General features: G+C 45.6%; 1 protein-coding gene and 1 non-coding gene across 2 annotated transcripts in view; both read right to left on the minus strand.

Moving 5' to 3' along the window:
• URB1 (URB1 ribosome biogenesis homolog) overlaps positions 1-17838 on the minus strand; it is a 79021-nt gene extending 61183 nt beyond the window's left edge. The window contains 6 exon segments of the mRNA XM_010358809.2: positions 722-807; positions 3944-4040; positions 8925-9057; positions 9804-9955; positions 11037-11176; positions 17697-17838. Of these exon segments, the coding sequence (XP_010357111.2) occupies positions 722-807; positions 3944-4040; positions 8925-9057; positions 9804-9955; positions 11037-11176; positions 17697-17838 (750 nt within the window).
• LOC115893053 lies at positions 2691-2825 on the minus strand. The gene has a single exon (XR_004053009.1). It is a non-coding gene; the product is annotated as a small nucleolar RNA SNORA42/SNORA80 family (small nucleolar RNA).
• Positions 17839-22079: the final 4241 nt, after the last annotated feature.

Raw genomic sequence — 22079 nt, forward strand, 5'->3', positions numbered from 1 at the left:
CAGGTAATTGTTTTGGGGGCCGTCCTGGCATTGCAGGATGTTTGGCAGCATCCCTGCTGTCTCCTCACTAAGCACCAGTTGTACCTCCCAAGTTGTGACAACCCAAAATGTCTTCAGAGATTGCCAAATGTCCCGTAGAAGGCAAAATTGCCCCCAGTTGAGAATCACTTTAAAATACTTTGAAAACAAAGTCCTTTCATGCTTATTAGCCACTTTCATGTGGACTTCGGACAACTTGTCATGTTGGGAGGGTCACAGAGTTTTTCTTACTGATGATTTAAGGTGTTTCTGTATTAAAGGCAGTGATCCTTTTAGCAAGTTTTAAAATATGGATGAGATGCTTGCAAAAGGCAGAATATGGAACATAACACAAAACAACCTTTTGCTAGATATGTGAATGAAGTATTATTTATAACTGACAGCCCACGATGATCACTTTGGGTTGCTGTGAAATGTTGACCATCAGCTTTTCTGCTGCTGTAATAAAACAGCAGCCACGTCTGGACATAACTGGCTGCTTCAGCTATTCCTTAACCTTCTAGTCTTGGGATATGCTCATCAACAAGAACAAGCTTCTGCTTAAGGACGAATTTCCCACTCAACCAATACAACAGTCTACATAACGTAAGATGTTGTAGCTCTACAGTACTGTAAACACCGGAGAATATCTCCACGCTCAAGGGAAAACAGACAACAGAAACACTGATCACCAAGCACGTACCTTTGTTTTCAGTGTGGATAATAAAATATTGATGGTAGAGATCCTATCTTCCTTTATCCCTGAGCTAAAAATGCAAGGAATAAATTCTGAAAGTAAAAGTTTCAAAGCATTAAATTCAAAAATATTTTGAAAATGAGAATAGATGAGAGAATATTACTGTTTAAGTGGTACAGCAAACAATGCCTTTTACCTTTTCTTTTTTTTTAAGTTTTTTTTTTTTTTTTTTTTAACTACACAAGTTTCCAGTAGAAATAACCACTTCCATGACACAAGAAATCAAGAAGCCAGGCACAGTGGCTCATGCCTGTAAACCCAGCATTATGGGAGGCCAAGGTAGGAGGATCCCTTGAGGCCAGGAGTTCAAGAACAGCCTGGGCAATATAGCAAGACCCTGTCTCTAAAAAAAATTTTTAAATGAGCTGGGTATGGTGGTGCGCACCTGTAGTCTTACTGTAGTCTTAGCTACCTAGGAGGCTGAGGTGGCAGGATCACTAGTACCCAGGAGTTTGAGGTTGCAGTAAGCCATGATTGCACCACCGCACTCCAACCTAGGCAACAGAGCAAGACACTGTCTCCAAAAAAACAAAACAAAACAAAACAAAAAAAACAAAAAGGAGGAAAGAAAAGAAATTAAGAGCACCTAAAGGTGAACCAATGACAGAACTTTTTTTTTTTATTATTTTTTATTATACTTTAAGTTCTAGGGTACATGTGTATAACGTGCAGGTTTGTTACATATGTATACTTGTATACATATGTACACCCATCAACTCGTCAGCACCCATCAACTCGTCATTTACATCAGGTATAACTCCCAATGCAGTCCCTCTAGAACTTTTTAAGAAGTTCAGTAGGTCTTTAGTCCATTTTGCTTTTCTTTTCTCATATTAAAATTAACTAAATACTATCTGAAAGAGAATGTATGGTATAACAAACTAATAAAATTTCTCTCTTGCTTAGACGTGCTGAGATATGTTTAAAGAGATGGTCATCATTTTTTAAGTTGGCAGTAGAATTTTGGTTGATTTAGTTTGTTGGCTTTTTGCTTTCTCTTCCTACTTTTCAATCCCCAAGGAAATAGCCACCAGCGCTTGACACTATCATTATTAATGCAGTGGTGACAGTGGGCGGAAGCAGCAAAGCAATTACAATTTTCCTTGCTCCACACAGGCTTACTGGGCACACAGAATTTCTACAAAAGCAAATTCATTATTTGTGAAAAAGGAAAAATCAGAAAATACCAGACAAACCAAAAGAATAAGTCAAGGCCTCAGTACTGAGAAGTTAACACTGTTAACATTGTCTGAGTTAACTATTAACCTTCTGATGTATTCATGCTGTTCTATTTGAGTAAAATGAGATCATCCTTTACAGTTTTATAACTCAGTTTACACCTGACCATGTATCACTAAAAAACTCTGAAATCATTAAGTACAGCATTTTTTTTTCTTTTTGAGACAGGGCCTCCCTCTGTCCTCCAAGCCAGAGTGCAGTGGTGCAATCTCGACTTACTGAAGCCTTGACATTCCAGGCTCAAGCAATTCTCCCACCTCAGCCTCCCAAGTAGCTGAGACAATAGGTACATGTCAACACGCCCAGTTAACTTTTGTATTTTTTTCTTTTGGTAGAGACAGAATCTCACTGTTGCCCATGATGGTCTCAAGAATTCCTGGGCTCAAGCAATCCTCCTGCCTCCACCTCCCAAAATGCTGGTATTACAGGCGTGAGCCACCACGGCCAGCCTCTAGAGTATTTTTAATCGCTGCATTCCGTCTTATGACCAGTCCCCTATTTGCTCAGCCAATCTCTTACTGGTGGATAGTTAGAAGTCCCATTTCCAGCTAATATAACTATTATTCCCTAACAAAACTTCTACTCACATCTATAATTATTTCACTGGGATAAATGACTAGACATGGAGTTACAGGATCAAGTATCTTAAAAGTTGTTCTATCTTTTTTTCTTTATCCATTGTGCAACCCACTTCAGTGCCAGCAGCCTACGGGCACAGAGGCCAGGCAATGGTTCGGGGTTACAGTTTGCTCTGGCATGGGGTACTATGAGAGGCCCAGGGGACAGGCCCATCATAAATCCAAACTCATGCGTAAGCATCTTAAAAGTTTTGATGCGTACAGCCAAACTCCCAGCAGAAACATTAAACTGTAGTACGTTCCAGTCCCCTTCAACAGTGAAAATGGTACCAACTGTCCTTGAATAAAAGGCCAGATGGCTGAAATGACCCAGGGGAGTCTTAAAGAAACCACTGGCCCTGGCAGCAGCAAGACATCCTGAACCTAGCGCCTAGTAACAAGTAGGAAAAAAAAAATCTGTCTGCCGCATTATGCAGAGACCACATCTCCACTCTCATGCTGCCCCACCACAGCAGCAATGGAGGGCCCCACACAGACCAGGCTGACCACAGACAGGGTGACCACCACCCGCACTCTTCTCCTAAATGGTCCCAGCAGTCATGTTCCAGAGGCAGTTCAGATCTCCCACCTGGGAGGGGGAAGAAGGACTGGAGACCTAAACGTCCTGAGTACAGTACCCTGTTACTCCTCCTCAATAGCTCCCAGAGCTCCGGCCAGTACACGGGACTGCTCCTCACCTCCAGACAGGCCAGGATTCCAGAGAATCTTACTGAGCAACTGCCATGTGCTGAGCTAAGTGCTGCCATTTATCATCTTACCGAATCTCTTGATAAAATGCAAGGGGCCCTAGCAGATTAAATGGTGCCAAGTCTCACTCTAGGGACACAGCCACCAGAAGGTGGTCAAGCTGGAATTCTCTGAAGCCCTGTTACTGATATTCTTATAACACGGGGCTTAGCCACCAAAGAACTAACTTCATTTTTTAAAACGACAGCTCCCGAGGGAATCCGGGTAGCCAGGGCTATGAGTCTGAGTATGTTCCAGAGCCATAAAGCCTCCTTTGTTTGCCCGACCCTGCCTCTCTGAGGTCTGCATTTATCCTCTGTTACGGCATCACTCAGCATTCCAGACGGCATAATAGGAACACCTCTGTTCACTCTGACCAGTGATATCAAAATGGTACTGACCAAGGCTTTGTACCCGCTCACCCATCTCCCTGCCCCATACCCTTCAATCTGGTGTACAGAGCAACTGCAAAGGCTGCAGACTTTTTTCTAACTTGGAAGAAACGGTTTGCAGCAGGGTTTTCAAAACAAATGGGCTTTCCTAAGGGACAAGGGGGTACACCTACCTTTCACTTCCAACACCTGCACTATAGTGCTGTCATCACCCGCAATTAGAAAGGAGAGAGCAAACTGAATGTAGGCCTGCCGAACGTCGTACACTCCCTGGAGGACAAAGGAGACCTACATGTCACATGCATACTCCACACAGAGCCAAAGGAATCAGCAACACAGTGGCCAAGCACACCTCTACCGTCTCAACATCACCAGCCCCCCGGCCTTGTCCCCAGTCACCAGGGGATGTAAGTCTGAAACCAACGCTCATTCTTCATGGAAAGCAAACAATTTTTTCTATTCTCTTCCCCTGGTAATCTTCTCTACTCTTCCTTCTCTTTCAAGCCCTATTCTCAATACAAAAGTATGGGTAAAAAATAGCAGCGTTCCCTTCCCTGACTATAACACACACATTTTAGCTTCTTGGCCACTTTGGTGCAGAACAAGACTCTCAGCCTGCCTAGATCCATCTCCTCTCGCTTGCTAATGAAAATCATCTATGTTTTTGAAAATCCAGAGATGATGAAATGACTGGTACTGCTTTTGGTAAGACATCAATGTGGTGATGTCTGGTTTTTATTAGATACTATAAATAACTTATTAGCTCATACCACAAACCAAAGCACAGATGCTGTCACGTTACCAACCCTGGAAGGCCTTCCCAGGGTTGCAGCCAGCACTGTCCCACAGGCATCAGCCACCACCTAGGGCAGTGGGCACGTTTGGGGAGGGCCCCAATGCTGTGACAGCAGCCGACGCCTCTGGGGAAGTCGCTGGTCAACTTCCCCTCCCAGTATCATTAAGACAAATCTGTGTCACATCACTCCTCGTTTTGTATCTAAGGAACTCAAGACATATGGTCATGTCAGTCTCCTATCAGCTGTTCCAGAACTAGCAGGAGTACCTAGATGCTCCATTGCTTATACCCAGCAGTATTCTCTACTTCACAGTTACTCCAAAGACACCTTCATTCACTGCTGAGAAATAAGTTAGTATCACAACAAATCATTGCCCCAAAATGCCTGGGAAAATTAAGCAGTAATCTGCCTTCCAGATAGTTCTGATCCACTTAGTAGTAGCAGGAGAGGTGGTGGCAGTAGCAGTGACGATGAGGAGGAGGAGGAGAACAATGTTTACAGAGCACTTACTATGGGCCAGGCACTATACCAAATGCTGCACATCTGTGACCTCCTTTACTCCTCATAACAGCCTGAGGGAGAGATGCCCACACCATACCCATTTTACAGATGAGAAAACTGAGGGGTCAAAAATTCAGCCGGATACGGTGGCTCACGCCTATAATCCCAGCACATTGGGAGGCCAAATAGGGCAGATCATTTGAGGTTAGGAGTTCGAAACCAAACCAGCCAACATGGTGAAACCCCGTCTCTACTAAAATTACAAAAATTAGCTGCGTATGGCGGTAGGCACCTATAATTCCAGCTACTCGGGAGGCTGAGACAGGAGAATCACTTGAGCCCAGCAGGCAGAGCTTGCAGTGAGCAGAGACCACGCCACTGCACTCCAACCTGGGCGACAGAGGGAGACTCCATCTCAAAAAAAGGAAAAAAAAAAATTCACCTGAGGTCACACGGCTAATTAAGTACCACAACTGAGATAAGAAGTAATTGCACATACTACTTATGTTCATCTACAGAGTTCTTCCTTCTCCACAAGATTCTCTGACATTTTCCATTTTCATTTCACTTTTTCTCAGGGTGCAAGGACCATACTTGGCACCAGTTAGGTCTCTGTGCAAGTCTTTAATTAATTCCATCTTATTTTGTTGGGTCTATGTTCCTTCCGGAGAAAAGGAAGGCTATCCAACCCATGCTCCCTGATACGTAGATCAAGGCCTTGCACACTCATTACATTTATTGAGTCTATCTCCGTCCATGCCACATAGCATCTCAGCAAGACCTTATTACACCAATGCGGGTTTCTCCCAAAACCGAGAGCTTCAAACTATCCTCTCTGTTCTGAGGACCTACCTGTGTGACTCATCACAGTAAGGAGTTTGCGTCCAATGATCACTAGTGCTGAGAATGTGCAGCACTTCCATAGTGTCAGCAACGCTCCAGTGCCTTAACCCACCAATTCACTTTTTATAAAACACTCATTGCATTCAAGATGCCATCATCTCAGGCCAGGAGAGGGTGCAAAGTTAACCAAGATGTTGTCCCTGTCCTCAGGAAGCTTAAGCTACTCCCAAGCCATCTCTATGCCTCACAGTTCAAATAAACATGTCATCTAATTCAAGCAGTTAATTTTCCTGATCTACACATGCCTTGTGTTCCAGATAAATGCTGGTAAAATGCTAAAACTTGCCTGGCAAAATTAAATTAAGTTCTGTCTTTTCCCTGCTAGTGGAAAGTTCCTGTGCTTTTATTTTTTGTCCACTGAAGTAACAGTACTGGGAGTCAGGACTCTGGAATGCTGGTCCAGGTTTTCTGCCATTCTAGATCTTTCTATCCTGCTGGTACACAGCAGAACTAGACCTCCTGTGGATCCCTCCAGCAATGAATTTATAAATGAAAAGGTTTTAGTTATCACCTCCTGGCTTCCATCTTTTATATCCCAGACAACTCCAAATTTTCTGTCCTGACATGATGGAGGAACTGGGTAAGATCCCCAGGACACAGCAGCTGCCCGCTCTAGGCTCTGCCACTGCCGTGGCCCCCTGGGCCTCCATCCTCTGTCTCCAGTCTACTCCATCAAAGGCGTCCCACTCCTACTGCAAGTGGGCCACATGCCTGCTCTTCATTCCCACCCTGTGACCTCACAGGGTTATTACTCCACAAAGAAAACGTCCTGAACTCTTCAGGGCTTATTCTGCAAAACACCGTCTAAAATAGACCAAAATACATTTGGTAAAACTGCTCTTCGGCACAGGATTTTAACAATGCTTTCTTTGGCTGGATGAATATTATCTATAATCCTCCTTCTTCATGAGGCTTTAATAATTTCCTCTGAAATGTTAACATATATTCATCAAAAAAAAAAAAAAAAAAAAAAAATCCCTGCCAGCACTTCAACAACTAAATGGCATTAAAAAAACAAAACAAAACAAAAGGCAGGGGATGGCGTGAGGGAGAAAAACTCAGACTCAAAAGGGACCAAAGATATTTAAGAAACATATCAGCCAAATGCAATGTAGACTTTGTTCAGATCCTGATCTGAACTACAAGGTGTAAAAACATTTTTGAAACGGAAAAAACCTGAGACCAAACTGAGTAGTAGATGATAGTGAGAAATTATTAATGTGTTAGGCGTGATAATGGCACTGTGGTTTCTGTTCTTTAAAGGGTCTTTTTCTGTTAGAGTACATGCTGAAATATTTATAGTGAAATATGATTCGCGTCTGGGATTTGCTCTAATCGACTGCCCCAGAGGAAACTAAAAAGGTGGAGGATGGGGACAGTGGCTGAAGCTGGACAGCTGGTACAGGGGTTCCTCACGCTGCTCTATTTTTAAATGTTCCTAACAGTTCCTTATTAAACGTAATGTCTCAATTCCATTTCCTATAACATATAAGGTATCTAAGATAATTACAGATTACACAATGAGAATAAAAACACTTTCGACTTGACTGTAACTCCCATTTTACAGATCCTGGAGAGGTAAAATAATGTGCCGAGACCCTGAGATGAAACAGCTCGTGCGTGGCCCTGCAGCCAGGGTTCAGGACGGGTAGCCCTACTCGGCCTTTCCCACGCTCTCTGGGCTCCTGAAGTCTATTTCACTCAGACAGCTGGGAGGGCTGACATCAAAAGAGATGGGTGGGGAGGGCATCTGATGGATAATTACTGCCAGGCTTACTGCCAGGTAAGACCAAAGAACCGTGATATTTGCCCTAGTCTGCAAATAGCACACACATTCTTTTTACTAGAAACGTATTTAAATGTCAGGAGCCATTACTCATTGAATGGAATTTGTTGACACATGGATAAAGCGTAGTATCTGAGAGACATTAAGACTTGGAATTTTTTTCCTTAGAGAATACCTTATTTGTAATTCCAGTAAAACCCTCAACACCAGGCCAATCTCGCAGAGCCATAAAAGCTACTTGGTATTATCAACCTTTTAGTCCAATTTCCAGCAATGTAGAAACTTTTGGTTCCCAGGGATATTGACAAAACAAGGCAGCACAGGGTTATAGAAGTGAATTATTCTAACGTGGTTCTCCACCACGGCAGATGGGATGGGCTGATATCTGTCTCCTTACTCTTTACGTTCAGGAAGAGGGTGACACTCTGGCCAGGGCTGTTCACAGCACTGAATTCCAGCAGGGGAGCTGACAGGGCAACCAGAAGATGCCCTTCGACAGACAACCTGCAGCCGGCACACGCAACGGGAGGATGCCCTCGCTCAAGCTCAGGAGTCCTCAAAGTGTGCCTGCTCCCCAAGAACCTTTCCAAACCCAAGTGAAATTTCAAAAGCCACCAGGGAATTTTTGTTTCACAGGTTTCCTGAAAACTAACCATCCACAATCCCATTTTATTGGGCACAATCCAACCCTTACCCATCACGAGATTACAACTGGGAGGCAAAAGTCACTTACTAAAAAGCCATAGAAGTCCTCTTTGAGGACGTCACTGGCTTAGAGCTTCAAGGGCTTTCTCCGAGGTGGGCAGAGCAGGAACAGAGGACTGGGGCACGCTACGAGCTTCAGGGCCATGGGCACATGGAGGGTATTTCGTTTACTTAGGAGAGGGGCTGCCCACAGCTAAGTCATCCTCACATCTCACTCAGCCCCCAAGAGCTTCCTCAGATGTCCCCATTGTTCAGGCTCTGCCAGGTTCTGGCCCTGTCGCCAGCCTGAAGTGAGTCCTATCCTCACAGACAGATCCTGTGGCTGCTGACACACACCCTTCTGCATAGACACCTCTCATTCCATCTGTGTGGGGATCAGGGCCAGAGAATGGAGGAAAAACCACTGCAGTCCTCCAAGGGAAGGAGATCCATGGAAAGCACGAGATACTGTGGTCCCCTCACCTTTGAATCCCTCTTGATCACCAAGGTGTACAAGGTCTTTTTATTCAAATCAAAATGGCTGCAGACATCCCTGGCAGCTTCCGGACCCTGGGTCACCATGGCGGCCATCAGGCTCAGGCAGGCGCGAGCCAATCTGTACAGGGAGCCAGAGGAAATCAGACACGTCAGGAACAGCAGAAGCACAGAGCCGCCTCACCACAAAGCCAGCTGCAAGCTGCTTGTGTTATTTGCTATCCCCAAAACAGAAAAAAAGAAGGAAAAAGACACACCATTTTTAAGGAGGAAAAAAAAAAAAGCATAAAGATTCAAAATAAGGCTCAAAATTAAAACTAAGTAGGATTAAGATTATAAACACGAGATTTGAAGAAGATGGACATTTCTCTCTGGAGCGAGCCATCATGTGATCAAGAGACCACATCTCAGTCCCTGTGACTGCAGGATACAGAGGACGACTTCTTCACAAAGGCATCTCCGAACGCAAGCTCGTGGCTGTCTTTCCGTTCTGCAGTTACCCAGATTCCATGGTTTTCTGAGACCCTGCTACATGCAAGACCCTGTTATCCAGGGGAAGGTGGCATTTACAACACAGGCAAGGCCCTGCCACATGCACCTAGGATTCCAGTAGAGGGAGTCAGTCAACAGATATAGCAGCAAGAACAGTAGCAGGCAGGACAAGAGGGACAAGGGATAAGTGAGAGGAGTCAGGGACAGCCAGGGCTGGTCCACAAAGGAAGGGGGCAGAGACTCGGTCACTGTGGCCTCGGAAACAGCTCACCTCTCCTCTAGCCATAAAGGTAATAACCAAATGCCCCTGCGGAGAGCTGAATGCAGACCAAACCCAAAGGCCCGTCCTTTGTCACGCAAGGGCAGACAGCCTACCTGTAACCCGAGGCATACAGGGACTCACAGATGAGCTTCATGTGGTTGTTCATCAGCTTTTTCACAACGTTGGTTCCCACAACATGAAAATGTGAAAGATCACTTGCTGTCCGCAATAATATGGCCTCAAAAACTTGAAATATTAACACCGTCTGCAAAGACAGAATTGAAACGCTTAGAAATTGTATCATTTCTTTTCCTCCTGTACATATATGCTCCTTTTGTCTTAGCCATAGTTACTTGCAGGCTTAAAGCCTTCAACATACAGGATGAGGCCCACCTAGATCCTGAGTCAAAGGTGACAGCTTGGCAGGCTGACCCGCCAGACCTAGGCTCTACATGTAGCCCCGCTCCCACAGCCCAGCAAAATAAAGAACAACTTGTCAGGGCCGGGCACAGTGGCTCACGCCTGTAATCCCAACACTTTGAGAAGCCGAGGCGGGCGGATCATGAGGTCAGGAGATCGAGACCATCCTGGCTAACACGGTGAAACCCCGTCTCTACTAAAAATACAAAACATTAGCTAGGCATGGTGGCGGGCGCCTATAGTCCCAGCTACTCAGCTGAGGCAGGAGAATGGCGTGAACCTGGGAGGTGGAGCTTGTGGTGAGCCGAGATTGTGCCACTGCACTCCAGCCTGGGTGACAGAGCAAGACTCCGTCTCAAAAATAAAAAAAAATAAAGAACAGCTTGTTTACAATTACAGAAAATCACATGAGAAAATCAAATCAAATGAAGTGCTAGGACTCACTTCAGGCTGGCGATAAGGCCAGAATGAGAAGAAAATTCTCTTAATGACTTTAGAGATAATCAGGTCTACATCCTTATAGCAATAACCTGAGATTTCAACAGGCACATAAATATTCCAATGTTCAATCTCTTTGGAATAAGAAAACAATCATCAATTCATTATGTGTTGTGAGTCTGTGACACCACGTGTTTATCTGTTTCCCTTTTGTTTAAACCATACTGAAGCCAAGTGCATTTTGATTAGGAATCTATTATCCTTCCTTCTGATATCATTCATCAAATGTTAATAAGTGAGAATTTTCCACTAAAATGCTTTCAAAGGTCATGGAGGCAAAAAATGAATACATTCCTACAGCACAGGGACAAAGCATCGTTTTCTATAGAAAGGTGGTAATGGAAATTTCTATCACATTTTTCCTCATCAAACTTAACAGCAGCATTAACTTTTTTTCTCTTCATCAAGCCATGTAAGGAACAACATACTTCACTTTCAGGTCGTTTTTCTCCACTTAGGAGCTGGAAAATTTCTGCACACTCAACAGAAATCTTTATATACCCTTCCACAACATCATACACATCTTCTCGTGGTAGCTTCTTGGCAGCAGACACAAATGCTTCCAAGCCTGAAAAAAAAAGTTATGTTCAAACGTTAACAAGGTCAGTCTTCTTAGAAACAATCACATCCACCACTGCAACCTGCTTTCCCTATTCTGTGACCTTCCCCGATCCACCTACACTGCACAGAAGCTACTATGAATGCTATCAACTGAACTGTTTCTCTCCAAAATTCATGTTGAAGCCCCAAGCCCAGCCGGGCGTGGTGGCTCACGCCTGTAATTCCAGCACTCTAGGAGGCCAAGGCGGGTGGATCACCTGAGGTCGGGAGTTCGAGACCAGCCTGGCCAACATGGTGAAACCCTGTCTCTACTAAAAATACAAAAATTAGCCAGGCGTGGTGGCACATACCTGTAGTCCCAACTACTTGGGAGGCTGAGGCAGGAGAATTGTTTGAACCCAGGAGGCAGAGACTGCAGTGAGCCGAGATCGCACCATTGCACTCCAGCCTGGGTGACAGAGTGAGACTCTGTCTCAGAAAAAGAAAAGAAAAGGAGAGGAGGGGAGGGGAGGGGAGAGGATGGGAGAGGAGGGGAGGGGACGGGAGGGGAGGGGAGGGGAGAGGAGGGGAGGGGACAGGAGGGGAGGGGAGGGGAGGGGAGGGGAGGGGACGGGAGGGGAGGGGAGGGGAGGGAAGAAACCCTACGCACTAAAAAGACAGTATTTGGAGATACAGCCTTTTAGGAGATAATTCAGGTTAAATGAGGTCATGAGGGTGAGGTCCTAATCTAATAGGATTGGCGTCCTTATAAGAGAAGGAGGAGACATCAGAGAGCTCCCTCTCTGCATGTGGACAGAGGAAAGGCCACGTGAGGACACAGCAAGAGGACAGTTGTCTGCAAGCCAGGATGTGCCCTTACCAGGATGTGACTCTGCTAATGCCTTGCCCGTGAACATGGCCTTCAGAACCGTGAGAAAATAAATTCTTCTTGTTTAAGCCACTCAGTCTATGGCATTTTGTTATGGCTGCCCTAGTAGATTAATCCACGTGGACATTATGAACACACTTAGAAACCAAGAAGGCAATACATGAATGAGACAAACTGAGTGCCAATGTGAGTCCCAGGTTTGAGTACTGACTCTGGCAATGACTCGTCTGGATCCCCATATAGCTTTTGTTCCCTCAACTATAGCATGGGTATAACAAGAAAAACCATATAGAGCATGGTAATGAAACATTACCAACAGCTTTACTTACATGACATCAGTTAATTCTCACTACAACCCTTCACCCTAGGTACGAGTATTTTTTTCCCTAGGTACTAGTATTTCACAGATGAGAAAACTGAGGCCCTTGTCCAAAGATACACAGCTTAGGAGAGGCAGAGCCAGGACTCCAATCCAGGCAGTCTGGCTCCAGAGCCCATGTTCTTCCTTCACAAACCGGCCAATTTCTGCCCATGCAATGGAGCTGACACCCGCTGCTCTGAGTGCAGTGGCACATGGAATGTCCGTGCTGCGCCTGGCCCACGGTCAGCATGCCAAGCATCAGCTAACATCAGTGCTCTTCAAAACCCAAAGCGGGGAACCCCACTCAAGTATTTCCCCATAAGGTCAGACCCCAGAAGTCCCCCACTCCAAAATCTCCCGTCTCAACGGCCTGAGGATTCTACTATCCTTCCTGCAATTAATACAACCTCCCCTCCCACACCACTGACACCTGAATCTGAACCCCCGCCACAACCCCACCCAACCAACTGGGAGCCACCTGTGTGCTGCTGCCCACGAAATTCTCCTGCCAGAACCTGTTCTATAAAACTGCCTCTCAGAGAATCACTTGAACTTGCCTCTTGGAGAATCGCTTGAACCTGGGAAGTGGAGGTTGCAGTGAGTTGAGATCGCACCACTGCACTCCAGTCTGGCAACAGAGTGAGGCTCTGTCTCAAAAACAAAACAAAACAAAACCAAACCCTGCCTCTCTCTGGTTCTACTCTTTGGGCCGCACTTCTCAGAACTAGGAAGGCAGGGCATGGCAGTGTCTGGAAGCCGCATGAGAGCATAAGCTAAAGGTAACACATCTTACTGGGGCCTTCATTTCTTCTGGGGGAGTAGAGACTTACCTTATTTGAAAAAAAAAACAGACAAAGGGACTAAATATTTCTACTAAAACACACTTAGTAATTATCAATACAGTAAAATGCAAAATGCCACGACCTTGGAGAAACACAGTACAGTCTTCCTAGACACATCAGAACAGGGTGGTCTGCTTTAGGGAGTGCCCAGGCATCCCCAGGGGGTCCTTCCTCCTCTGCCTTGGGGCCAGAGGCAAGGGATCTAATCCTTCTTTCCCACACCAACTGCCGTCATCCTAGTCGGCACCTCTGAAGACCAAACACTTCCTTTAACCTCTCTCCAGAAATGACAGTTTCAAGATCCTTCTATGTTCAGGTCACTTTCTATGTTCCCTTGAAGCAGTGAGGCCCAGAACAGGGCTCGGTACTGCAGGTGAGCTCCACTAGCTGAGCAGAGAGGACCGACACATCGTTCCTCTTGGACAGTAATTCTGCATGTCTCAGATTCAAGTCCAGATGCTGCTAAGCAACATCTGCCCAGGGACGCATGAGCAGGACCTTACACCAAAAACACAGCAGGTAAGAACATAAACTGGAGCCAGACTCCTGGGCATGCATCCCTGCTCGGCCACTTACTAGCTGCATGGTATTGAGTAACAATGAACTCTGAGCTTTGGGTACCTGACCTGTATAATGGCACAAGAACAGAACCTACCTGACAGGGTTTGTATGAAGGGTAAAAAGGCTAATTTACACACAAAGCATCCAGCATCACACTTATGGCAAGGTAAACTCTCAAAACATAAGAAGCCCCCCAGGTGTCCTCAGCAGCAGCAGTGAAAATTCGGTCACATTCGGTCTCTGCCAGCCTCACAGGTGTTTTCAGATCCCATTTTATGCTGCAACATTTTCCGCAGCAACCACCGTCATTCCTTTAACAGTCACCAAGGGAGTGCATCTGCTATGCCAGGCGCTGCTCTGAGCATCGGGGCCAGACTCCATCACTGCTGTCTGCAGCATGGTCTGGTGGTGATTATGAGCAAGAGCCATGGGTGTTCCGGCCAAGGTGACTGTGGGTCACAGGATTCAGTCGGCACAGGCACCCTGGAGTCATGCATAATACCTACTCTGTCCCTCAAGAAAACACAGAATGCGAGTGATAGCAAGGGCTGTTAATGCAGAAAGAGCAGTGCAACTACTTACTCTTTTTAAAGGAATTATTCGCCAAACTCTAGCATGTAACTCCCAGCATTCCAGAGTAGTACAGGGTGGAAACCGCTGGCCTGTTACATTTGCCGTCTCTTTGCAGGTTCATCTTTCCATACATCATTTACTGGGCACATACCACGTGCTCCAGGCATCACAGGGAGTGCCCAAGATGTGCTGGTGAGCAAATTAGAAATGGCCTCTACCCACAAGGTGCTTACAATCTAATGGCAGAGACCAACGTGAATATGTATTAAGCACCTACCGCAATCACTTACATAGACACATATAGCACCTGTAGGAAGTACTATCAAGCAAACATCAAGAGTGTAATGAGGGCTGTAACTAGGGAACATGATCTAGATTAGAGGGTTGGGAAGGTTTCCTCTGAAGAAGTAATGCTGAACCTATTATTAGTAATAGTAAACATAAGTATTGAGGGGGCAGAGAGTGAGACCACATTCCAGGCCCCAAGGCTGGAGGGTACAGAGAGTGACTGGAGCCAGACGAGTGGGGAGGGGTGATTGAGTGAGTGAGGAGGGTAGCCTGAGATGAAGTCAAAGAAGCAGGCAGGGCTAGATGAAGCAATGGAAATGACTTTGGATTTTATCCCAATGGCAGTGGGATACCACTGAAGGGTGTCACGAGAGGAGTGACATAATCAGATTTGGAGTTTTAAAGGATCATCTGACTGCTGCACACAGCACGGGCTGTAGGGAAGCAAGTGCAAGAGAGACCAATTCTGGGCAACTCTAGCCGGGGTCCCAGCCGGGACCCATGATGCCTGGACTAGAATAATGATGAAGGAAAGAGGGGGAGCAGACGGATTCCAGAAATTCTCAGGAGGAGAATCAACCACCAAGGCCAGGGGATAGACCGATGCAGACGGAGGGTTCTGGCAGGAACATCCAGGTAATCAGAATTACCACTTAATGCAGTGGGGAAACCAGAAGCAATGCGGGGAGAAGTGGATCAAGAGTTTAACCATTAGTGTACTCTCTTACAGTATGGCCTTTTCTCTATCACCAGTGAAGTCATGGGCAAACATTTTCAAAGGAATTGGCTTGGAGCCAAACCCTTCTTGATGGGGGATCCTCCCACAGGCTGACATTGATCCACTCTGGAATATCCTCAGTCTTTACCAATCTAACCCTGCGCCTCTTGTTCCTTCATTACACGAAGGGAGCATCATCAGAACCCTTCCCTCACATGCCTGGTGAAAACAAAGTCTCCTAACAGCCATCAACTTCACTTCCCTGATCCTCCAGCAATCCTATCATAGGAGGTTATGGGAGCATATCAAGAGGAAGAGAGGAGGAGAGAATTCAAGACACAGACCAGACTCAAACACAAGTTCAACACAGCCTCAAACAAGAGACCACACTTTCACCCACTGACTCAGCTTTGCCCCATCTTTCAACTACTCACCTACACCCATGGGCTGTTAACCCAGGTTTCCTTCTGACACGTGTTCAAATGATGTAGCACCTGAATGTCATGAGACTCTCTGTGCAAGACCATGAAATATAGATACTACATCTTTTTAACAATTAAACGTGCTCTTTCTTCTGCCAGAAAGTTTCTTGTCCCTGTCCCATCCTAGAATCCTTTTGAAAAGCCACTTCCTCAGGGGAGCCTTCTTTGAGCTCCCAGATTAGATCCAAAGCCTGTTAAACACCCTCAGGGGCCATGTACCTCTCCTTTGGAAAACTCATGCTTGAAACTCTATGTATATGATTTTGCTGACCGATATCTGCCTTCCCCACTCGACTGGACTGTTTGTAAAGCCCCACAATGGCAGAGCCTTTTTGAGATTTTTACTCATCACTTTCTGTCTACCCTAGCAAATAATAGCCTCTAGTAATACTTAATGAGGCTGGGCGCGGTGGTTCATGCCTGTAATCCCTCTACTTTGGGAGGCCGAGGCAGGCAGATCACCTGAGGTCAGGAGTTCGAGACCAGCCTCAACATGGAGAAACCCCATCTCTACTAAAAATACAAAATTAGCTGGGCGTGGTGGTGCACGCCTATAATCCCAACTACTTGGGAGGCTAAGGCAGGAGAATTGCTTGAACCTGGGAGGCGGAGGTTGCGATGCGCCAAGATCGCGCCATTGCACTCCAGCCTGGGCAACAAGAGCGAAACTCCATCTCAAAAATAAATAAATAAAAAATAATGAATTCGGAAATATATAACTCTATGCTAATGTAAGTATCATCTTCCTAGCTGTGACTAGCAAGTACAGGTATCAAAAGTTTAAAAACAGGCCAGGTGTGGTGGCTCATGCCTATACTCCCAGCCCTTTGAGAAGACAAGGTGGGAGGATTGCTTGAGACTGGGAGTTCGAGGGCAACCTGGACAACATAGTGAGATTCCATCTCTACAAAAAGTAAAAAAAAAAAAAAAAAAAAAAAAAGCATAGCTGGGAACGGTGGTGTGCACCTACAGTGTCAGCCACCTGGGGGGCTGAGGTGGGAGGACAGCGTAAGCCCAGAAGTTTAAGGCTGCAGTGAGCCATGATTGTGCCACTGCACTTCATTCAGCCTGGGCAACACAGCAAGACCCTGTCTGTTAAAAAAAAAAAAAATCAGGACAAAAATTGAAGTTGAAGCTATTTTGGCCATTAATTTAATACTTTATTTATCCTGAGAGAAAAACTGCCACTGTTTTACGTTAGAGCAATGCTTCCACATGGCAACATGTTCAATCGCGTTTTTCCCAAACCGTGTTACTTTCCAAACGATTACAAGTAGTCGTGAAGGATGGTCACACTTTACAAAAAGTGTAATTAGAGAGTCGACTCCATCTCAGTCACTGGCCCATTCCTGGTAAACTGACAAGTAGCTGTGGTGGCTTCCAGCAGCTTGTTACAAGTTATCAAGTCAGTATGAGTGTTGGGGGATGGAAGCTCTTGAAAAAACGGTGCTGACGCCCCAAGGAGTAGCAAAGTGTATCATGAACTGTCCTGAGCTGACTCAGTAAGGACTCAACAGAGAAGGACACTTCATTTACTTCCCTGACAACTGCAATAAAATTTAGAGCTAGCGGAGGGATGCTGCCTGGGCAAGGGAAATAAATGTGTTGTAACATGAAAGGGTCCCAATCAAGCAAGTCGGGGCCCCCTCGCTATCGCCGATAGTCCAGAGCAAGAAGTACAGAGCAGTCCTGAACCTCAGTTTTCTGCAAACCACAGGCTTGCCACTGAGCCTAGGTGACCCGAAAGCTGCAGAAAAGAGAGGTTGTGCCTGGCACACGGAGGCCGCCTCGCCAGCCTGTGCTGCTGATCCTGCGCCTGCCGCCCCGGACTCACCTGGCCCGGGGCCCTGCGGGTCCTTCAACTGAGCCTTGAACCGCACGCCCGTGAGCTCTTCTTTGCGGGCCCGCTTGGCTGCGCCCGCGGAGGAAGCCGCGCCGTCCTGGCCGCTCGAGGCCTTCCTCTTGGAGACCCCCATGGCCGACACGGCGGAAGCGCGACGGAAACGACACACCTGAGGGGTCCCGGCAGGAGCACTAGCACAGCCAGCCAACACGCGCTTCAGGACCACATGGGGCAGGAAGGGGCGGGGATAGCGGAAGAGGCGGGGCTCGGGGAAACGCAGGCGGAAGGCGAAGGCCCGCGGGAGGCCGGGACCGGCGGAAGGGGCGTGGCCTGTGGAAGGGCGGGCCGGCGGGAATCCAGAGTCGTGGGTCTCGCTGTGAGTTTGCTGTCCCGGTTGGCTCGGTCACGGCATGGGGCGAGCGGACACTCCACGACACTCCCCTCCCCCGGCTGCGGGGTTTGGGGTCCACTGGGGCGCGCTCCTGATCCTGGTGGCTCTCTCGGGTGCTCTTGGCAGGAAGAACTCCCAGATCTTTCACTCCTGGCCCGGCCGGTCCGCGAAGACACGGGCCCCGGCGCATACAAGCAGCACAATGAGTAGTTCTTGATCCGAGGTCGCCCTGATGGTGTCGCATGAAGAGCTTGATTCACACACAACAGGATTCGATACTTTGCCAATTCGAGACCCGGGTGGCTGGCAGGGAAGGCGGATTCGCCTTGGCTAGGTGCCAGGCAGGTCCCCCTCTGCGGGTGCCCCTGACTTCGACCCCTAGCTTATGTCACATCCCGAACCAGATCGACTGGTCTGGTAGGATGTCACTCCAGACTGTCCTCCACCCCAGACTTCCCCAAACTGATGGGCTCTTTGTGCCGTACAGGGTGGGAGGAGAAGACCAAACGAAGTAACGTCTGTAAAACCCCTTCCTGGACAGCATAAGGCCTCCACATCTAAGGTCCTGCCATTAAAATGGAGACAGCAAAGCCAACCCTATCCAGTCCTTGGGACTGTTATGAACAGAAAATGATGCAATGTACGAAAAACTGCTTTAACGAGGAAAACAATACAGTGTGTTTTTGGAAGATGTTATTGACTTGTGAACCGCATTAAATGCTCTGAAATAAAATGAAAGTAAAAATGAATAAGTAAAAACAGGCTGGTACATATTTTAATACGACTTCATGAATACTTGGGTATGTGTCCAAATAAATCATGAACCAGCGCATTAGATAAGTAACTTGGTGATCACTGAAATTCTTGATCAGGTTGTCCTCTAGTCTAAGAAAATAGTGTTTCATACTCTGTAAGCAGATATGTTTTGAACATCTGAGGATGTGGCCTTTTGTGGCCTGTTGGGGTTGCAGAGTTTCTAGTAGAAAAAGCACGTGTGTTGACGCTGAGCCTCTGTCCTGACAAGATTATTGTGCTTGTGGAGATGTCTGCTGTAGGCAGGTCAGAGACAGGGTGTCACCCCCAGCAGATATGAGCTAATGCAGCAGTATTGAGAGGGGGATATGCTCAAAAAGTCATCTGTAAAAGGCAGCACTCATTAGTGAATACAGACTTAATTCTGACTGATTATCCACACTGGTCCTCTGGTTAATCTCTAACCACCAACTTTGTTTTCTGCCATGGTGGTCCCAACCAAAGAGTTATCAGAGAGTTCAGAAACAGTCAAAAGCCCTGAGTTTGGTTTCTGCCTGTGTGACCTTGGTCAAATTACCATCTCTCTGCACTGGTTTGCTTTACAAACATTAAAGAGCATAAGGAACTTCCCAGGATTATCCAGCTAGTAACTGGTGGAGCCAGGACTCACCCAGTGTATCCTAGTCCCAAATTGAAAACAAAGAAACAGAAGTTGGCAGTGCCCATTTACAGCCTTAGCCAGAGATGTGTGTGATGGCAAGTGTGGCTCAGAAGTGCATTTTGATGCTTTAGACTAAGTTAATGCCATGAATCATTGATGCTGGGTTAACCCTTTGTTCAGTTACGAGGCTCACCAACCTCTGGATAGTGACTTGGCTTTCCATATCAAAGCTTTGCATTATTTGCCTCCAGGAGCATTCTGGTTAGTTGCAGACTATGTGGTACTGCTCCTAGGACATTCTAAGCTGAGGAAAAAGGCTGAGGCCTTTTGTACTTGTTCTCTCTCTTTGAAACTCTTTGCCCAGAGCTCAAGTGGCTCAGATAGTCACTTCATGTGGACTTTTCCTGTTCAAACTTCACTCTCTGTCTCCTGACCTTTCTTGATTGGGCCTATTTCATAAAGACACTAATTCTATCTGAGGGCTCCCCCCTCATGAGCTAATCACCTCACAAAAGGCCCCCCACCACCAAATAATATCACATTGGGGATGGGGTTTCAACATAGTGAATTTGAGGGGGACACAAACATTCAAACCATAGCACTTTCCCAACGTGAAGATGATTTTTCAGTTAAGTTCTAACAATCTTTTCAGAAACATAATTCTCACCTTGTGCAGTGTGTTCCACAAAATAAAAAATAAAGTATCCCAACATCTTTTACGAGGCTCATATAACCTTAAATACAGAACAAGCTAAGGATAATACAAAGTATGAAAATGATGAACTTATTTCAAGTATGGATATAAATGTGTGTAAATAGAATATTAGCTAACTGAATACAAAGCTGCACTTGAAAAAAAAAACACAAGAAATACAAGGAAATAATATCTTGCTTATATAACTCACCACAATAATGGATTAAAGGAGAAAAATCCATTATTTCAATAGATGGGAAAAGATAATTGAAAAAATACCTATTTATGATTTTAAAAATTCACATAAAACTAGGAATAGAAGGACTTTCCTTAACTTGGTAAAGATTATATACCAAAACCCTGCAGCAACCATCATGAACAATGGGAAAACTTTACATGCACTTGAATTATAACTGGGAACAATAGGAAAAACAGGGATGTCCACCATGCTACTATCTATTACGAGAGGTCACGGCTAGTGAAATAAGGCAAGACAAAGAAATAAGAAATGAAACTGTCATCTAATTGGAAAATTCAACAGAAATGCAAACTAAGAGTTTAGCAAGGTTGTCAGACATAAAATCAGTTACCAAAATTGGTAGCATTACCTCTACATTAGCAATAGCTAATTTATATATGTAGGAGAAGCTGGGTATGGTGGCTCATGCCTGTAATCCCCGTGCTTGGGGAGACTGAGGTGGGAGGATCACTTGAGCTCAGGAGCAACATAGTGGGACCTTGTCTCTCCAAAAAAAAAGAAAAAAAATTTAAGTAGCTGGGTATAGTGGTGCATATCTGTAGTCCCAGCTAATCAGGATGCCAAGGTGTGAGGATTGCTTGAGCCCAGAACACTGAGGCTGCAGTGAGCTGGATTGCCCCACTGCACTCCAGCCAAGGCAACAGAGGGAGACCCTGTCTCAAAAAACAAAATAAATGTAAAACAAAAATAAATAAATATGTGATAGAAAACAAAGCACCATTTAGAAAGAATGGAACAATGTCAAAGAGTCATAGGAACCAACTTGAAAGAACTGCCACTGGAACAGTTTTGGTGACAAAATGAATAATATAGCATTGGATCATAACCTAGGGTAAAAAGTAAACATATGTAAGTCTATACTGATATAAAAAATGATGATCACCAGGCATGGTGGCTCATGCCTGTAATCCTAGCACCTTGGGAGGTTGAGGCAAGAGGATCACTGGAACCCAGGAATTTGGGTCCAGCCTGGGCAACAGTTTAGCAAGACCCCATCTCTAGGAGAAATAATAATAATAAAATAAAAATAAATTGGTTGCTAAGTAAATAAATGGGGGAGAAGAGATAAATCTTCCTTACAAAAGTAATCCAAATAATATATGTAGATACCTCTCGCTTCAAGAGGTGGAGCTTAATTCAAATACTCCTCCCCACTTCCCCAGTGTAGGTTTAGTGACTTACTTCTAAAGACTGGAATATGAAAAGGGAAAAATGATAACTCTATAATAGAGAAGCAAGGCAAACACTACCTTATCCAAGGGATAGAAGTTAATGTCATGTATATGCTGTTAGATGTACATAAATCAAGTTACTCTTATGTACCCCTGATGTGATGTGTGATGAAGATGCTTTGCCTCTGTATATGCTTCCCGAAACCCATAATCCCAGTCCAATTGTGTGGAAAACATCAGACAAACCCAAATTGAGGGACAGTCTAAAAAGTACATGAGCAGTACCCTTTAGAACTGTCGAGGTCATGAAAAGCAATGAAGAACTGAAACACGACCACAGACCAGATGTGATGGGAAACACAACGATAAAATGCACTTTGGTACCCTGGACTGAACGCTGAAGCAGAAAAAGGCCAGAAGGAGAAAAATTAGTACAACGCAAAT

The sequence above is a fragment of the Rhinopithecus roxellana genome, chromosome 13 (genome assembly GCF_007565055.1).
Source record: "Rhinopithecus roxellana isolate Shanxi Qingling chromosome 13, ASM756505v1, whole genome shotgun sequence".
Lineage (NCBI taxonomy): Eukaryota > Metazoa > Chordata > Mammalia > Primates > Cercopithecidae > Rhinopithecus > Rhinopithecus roxellana.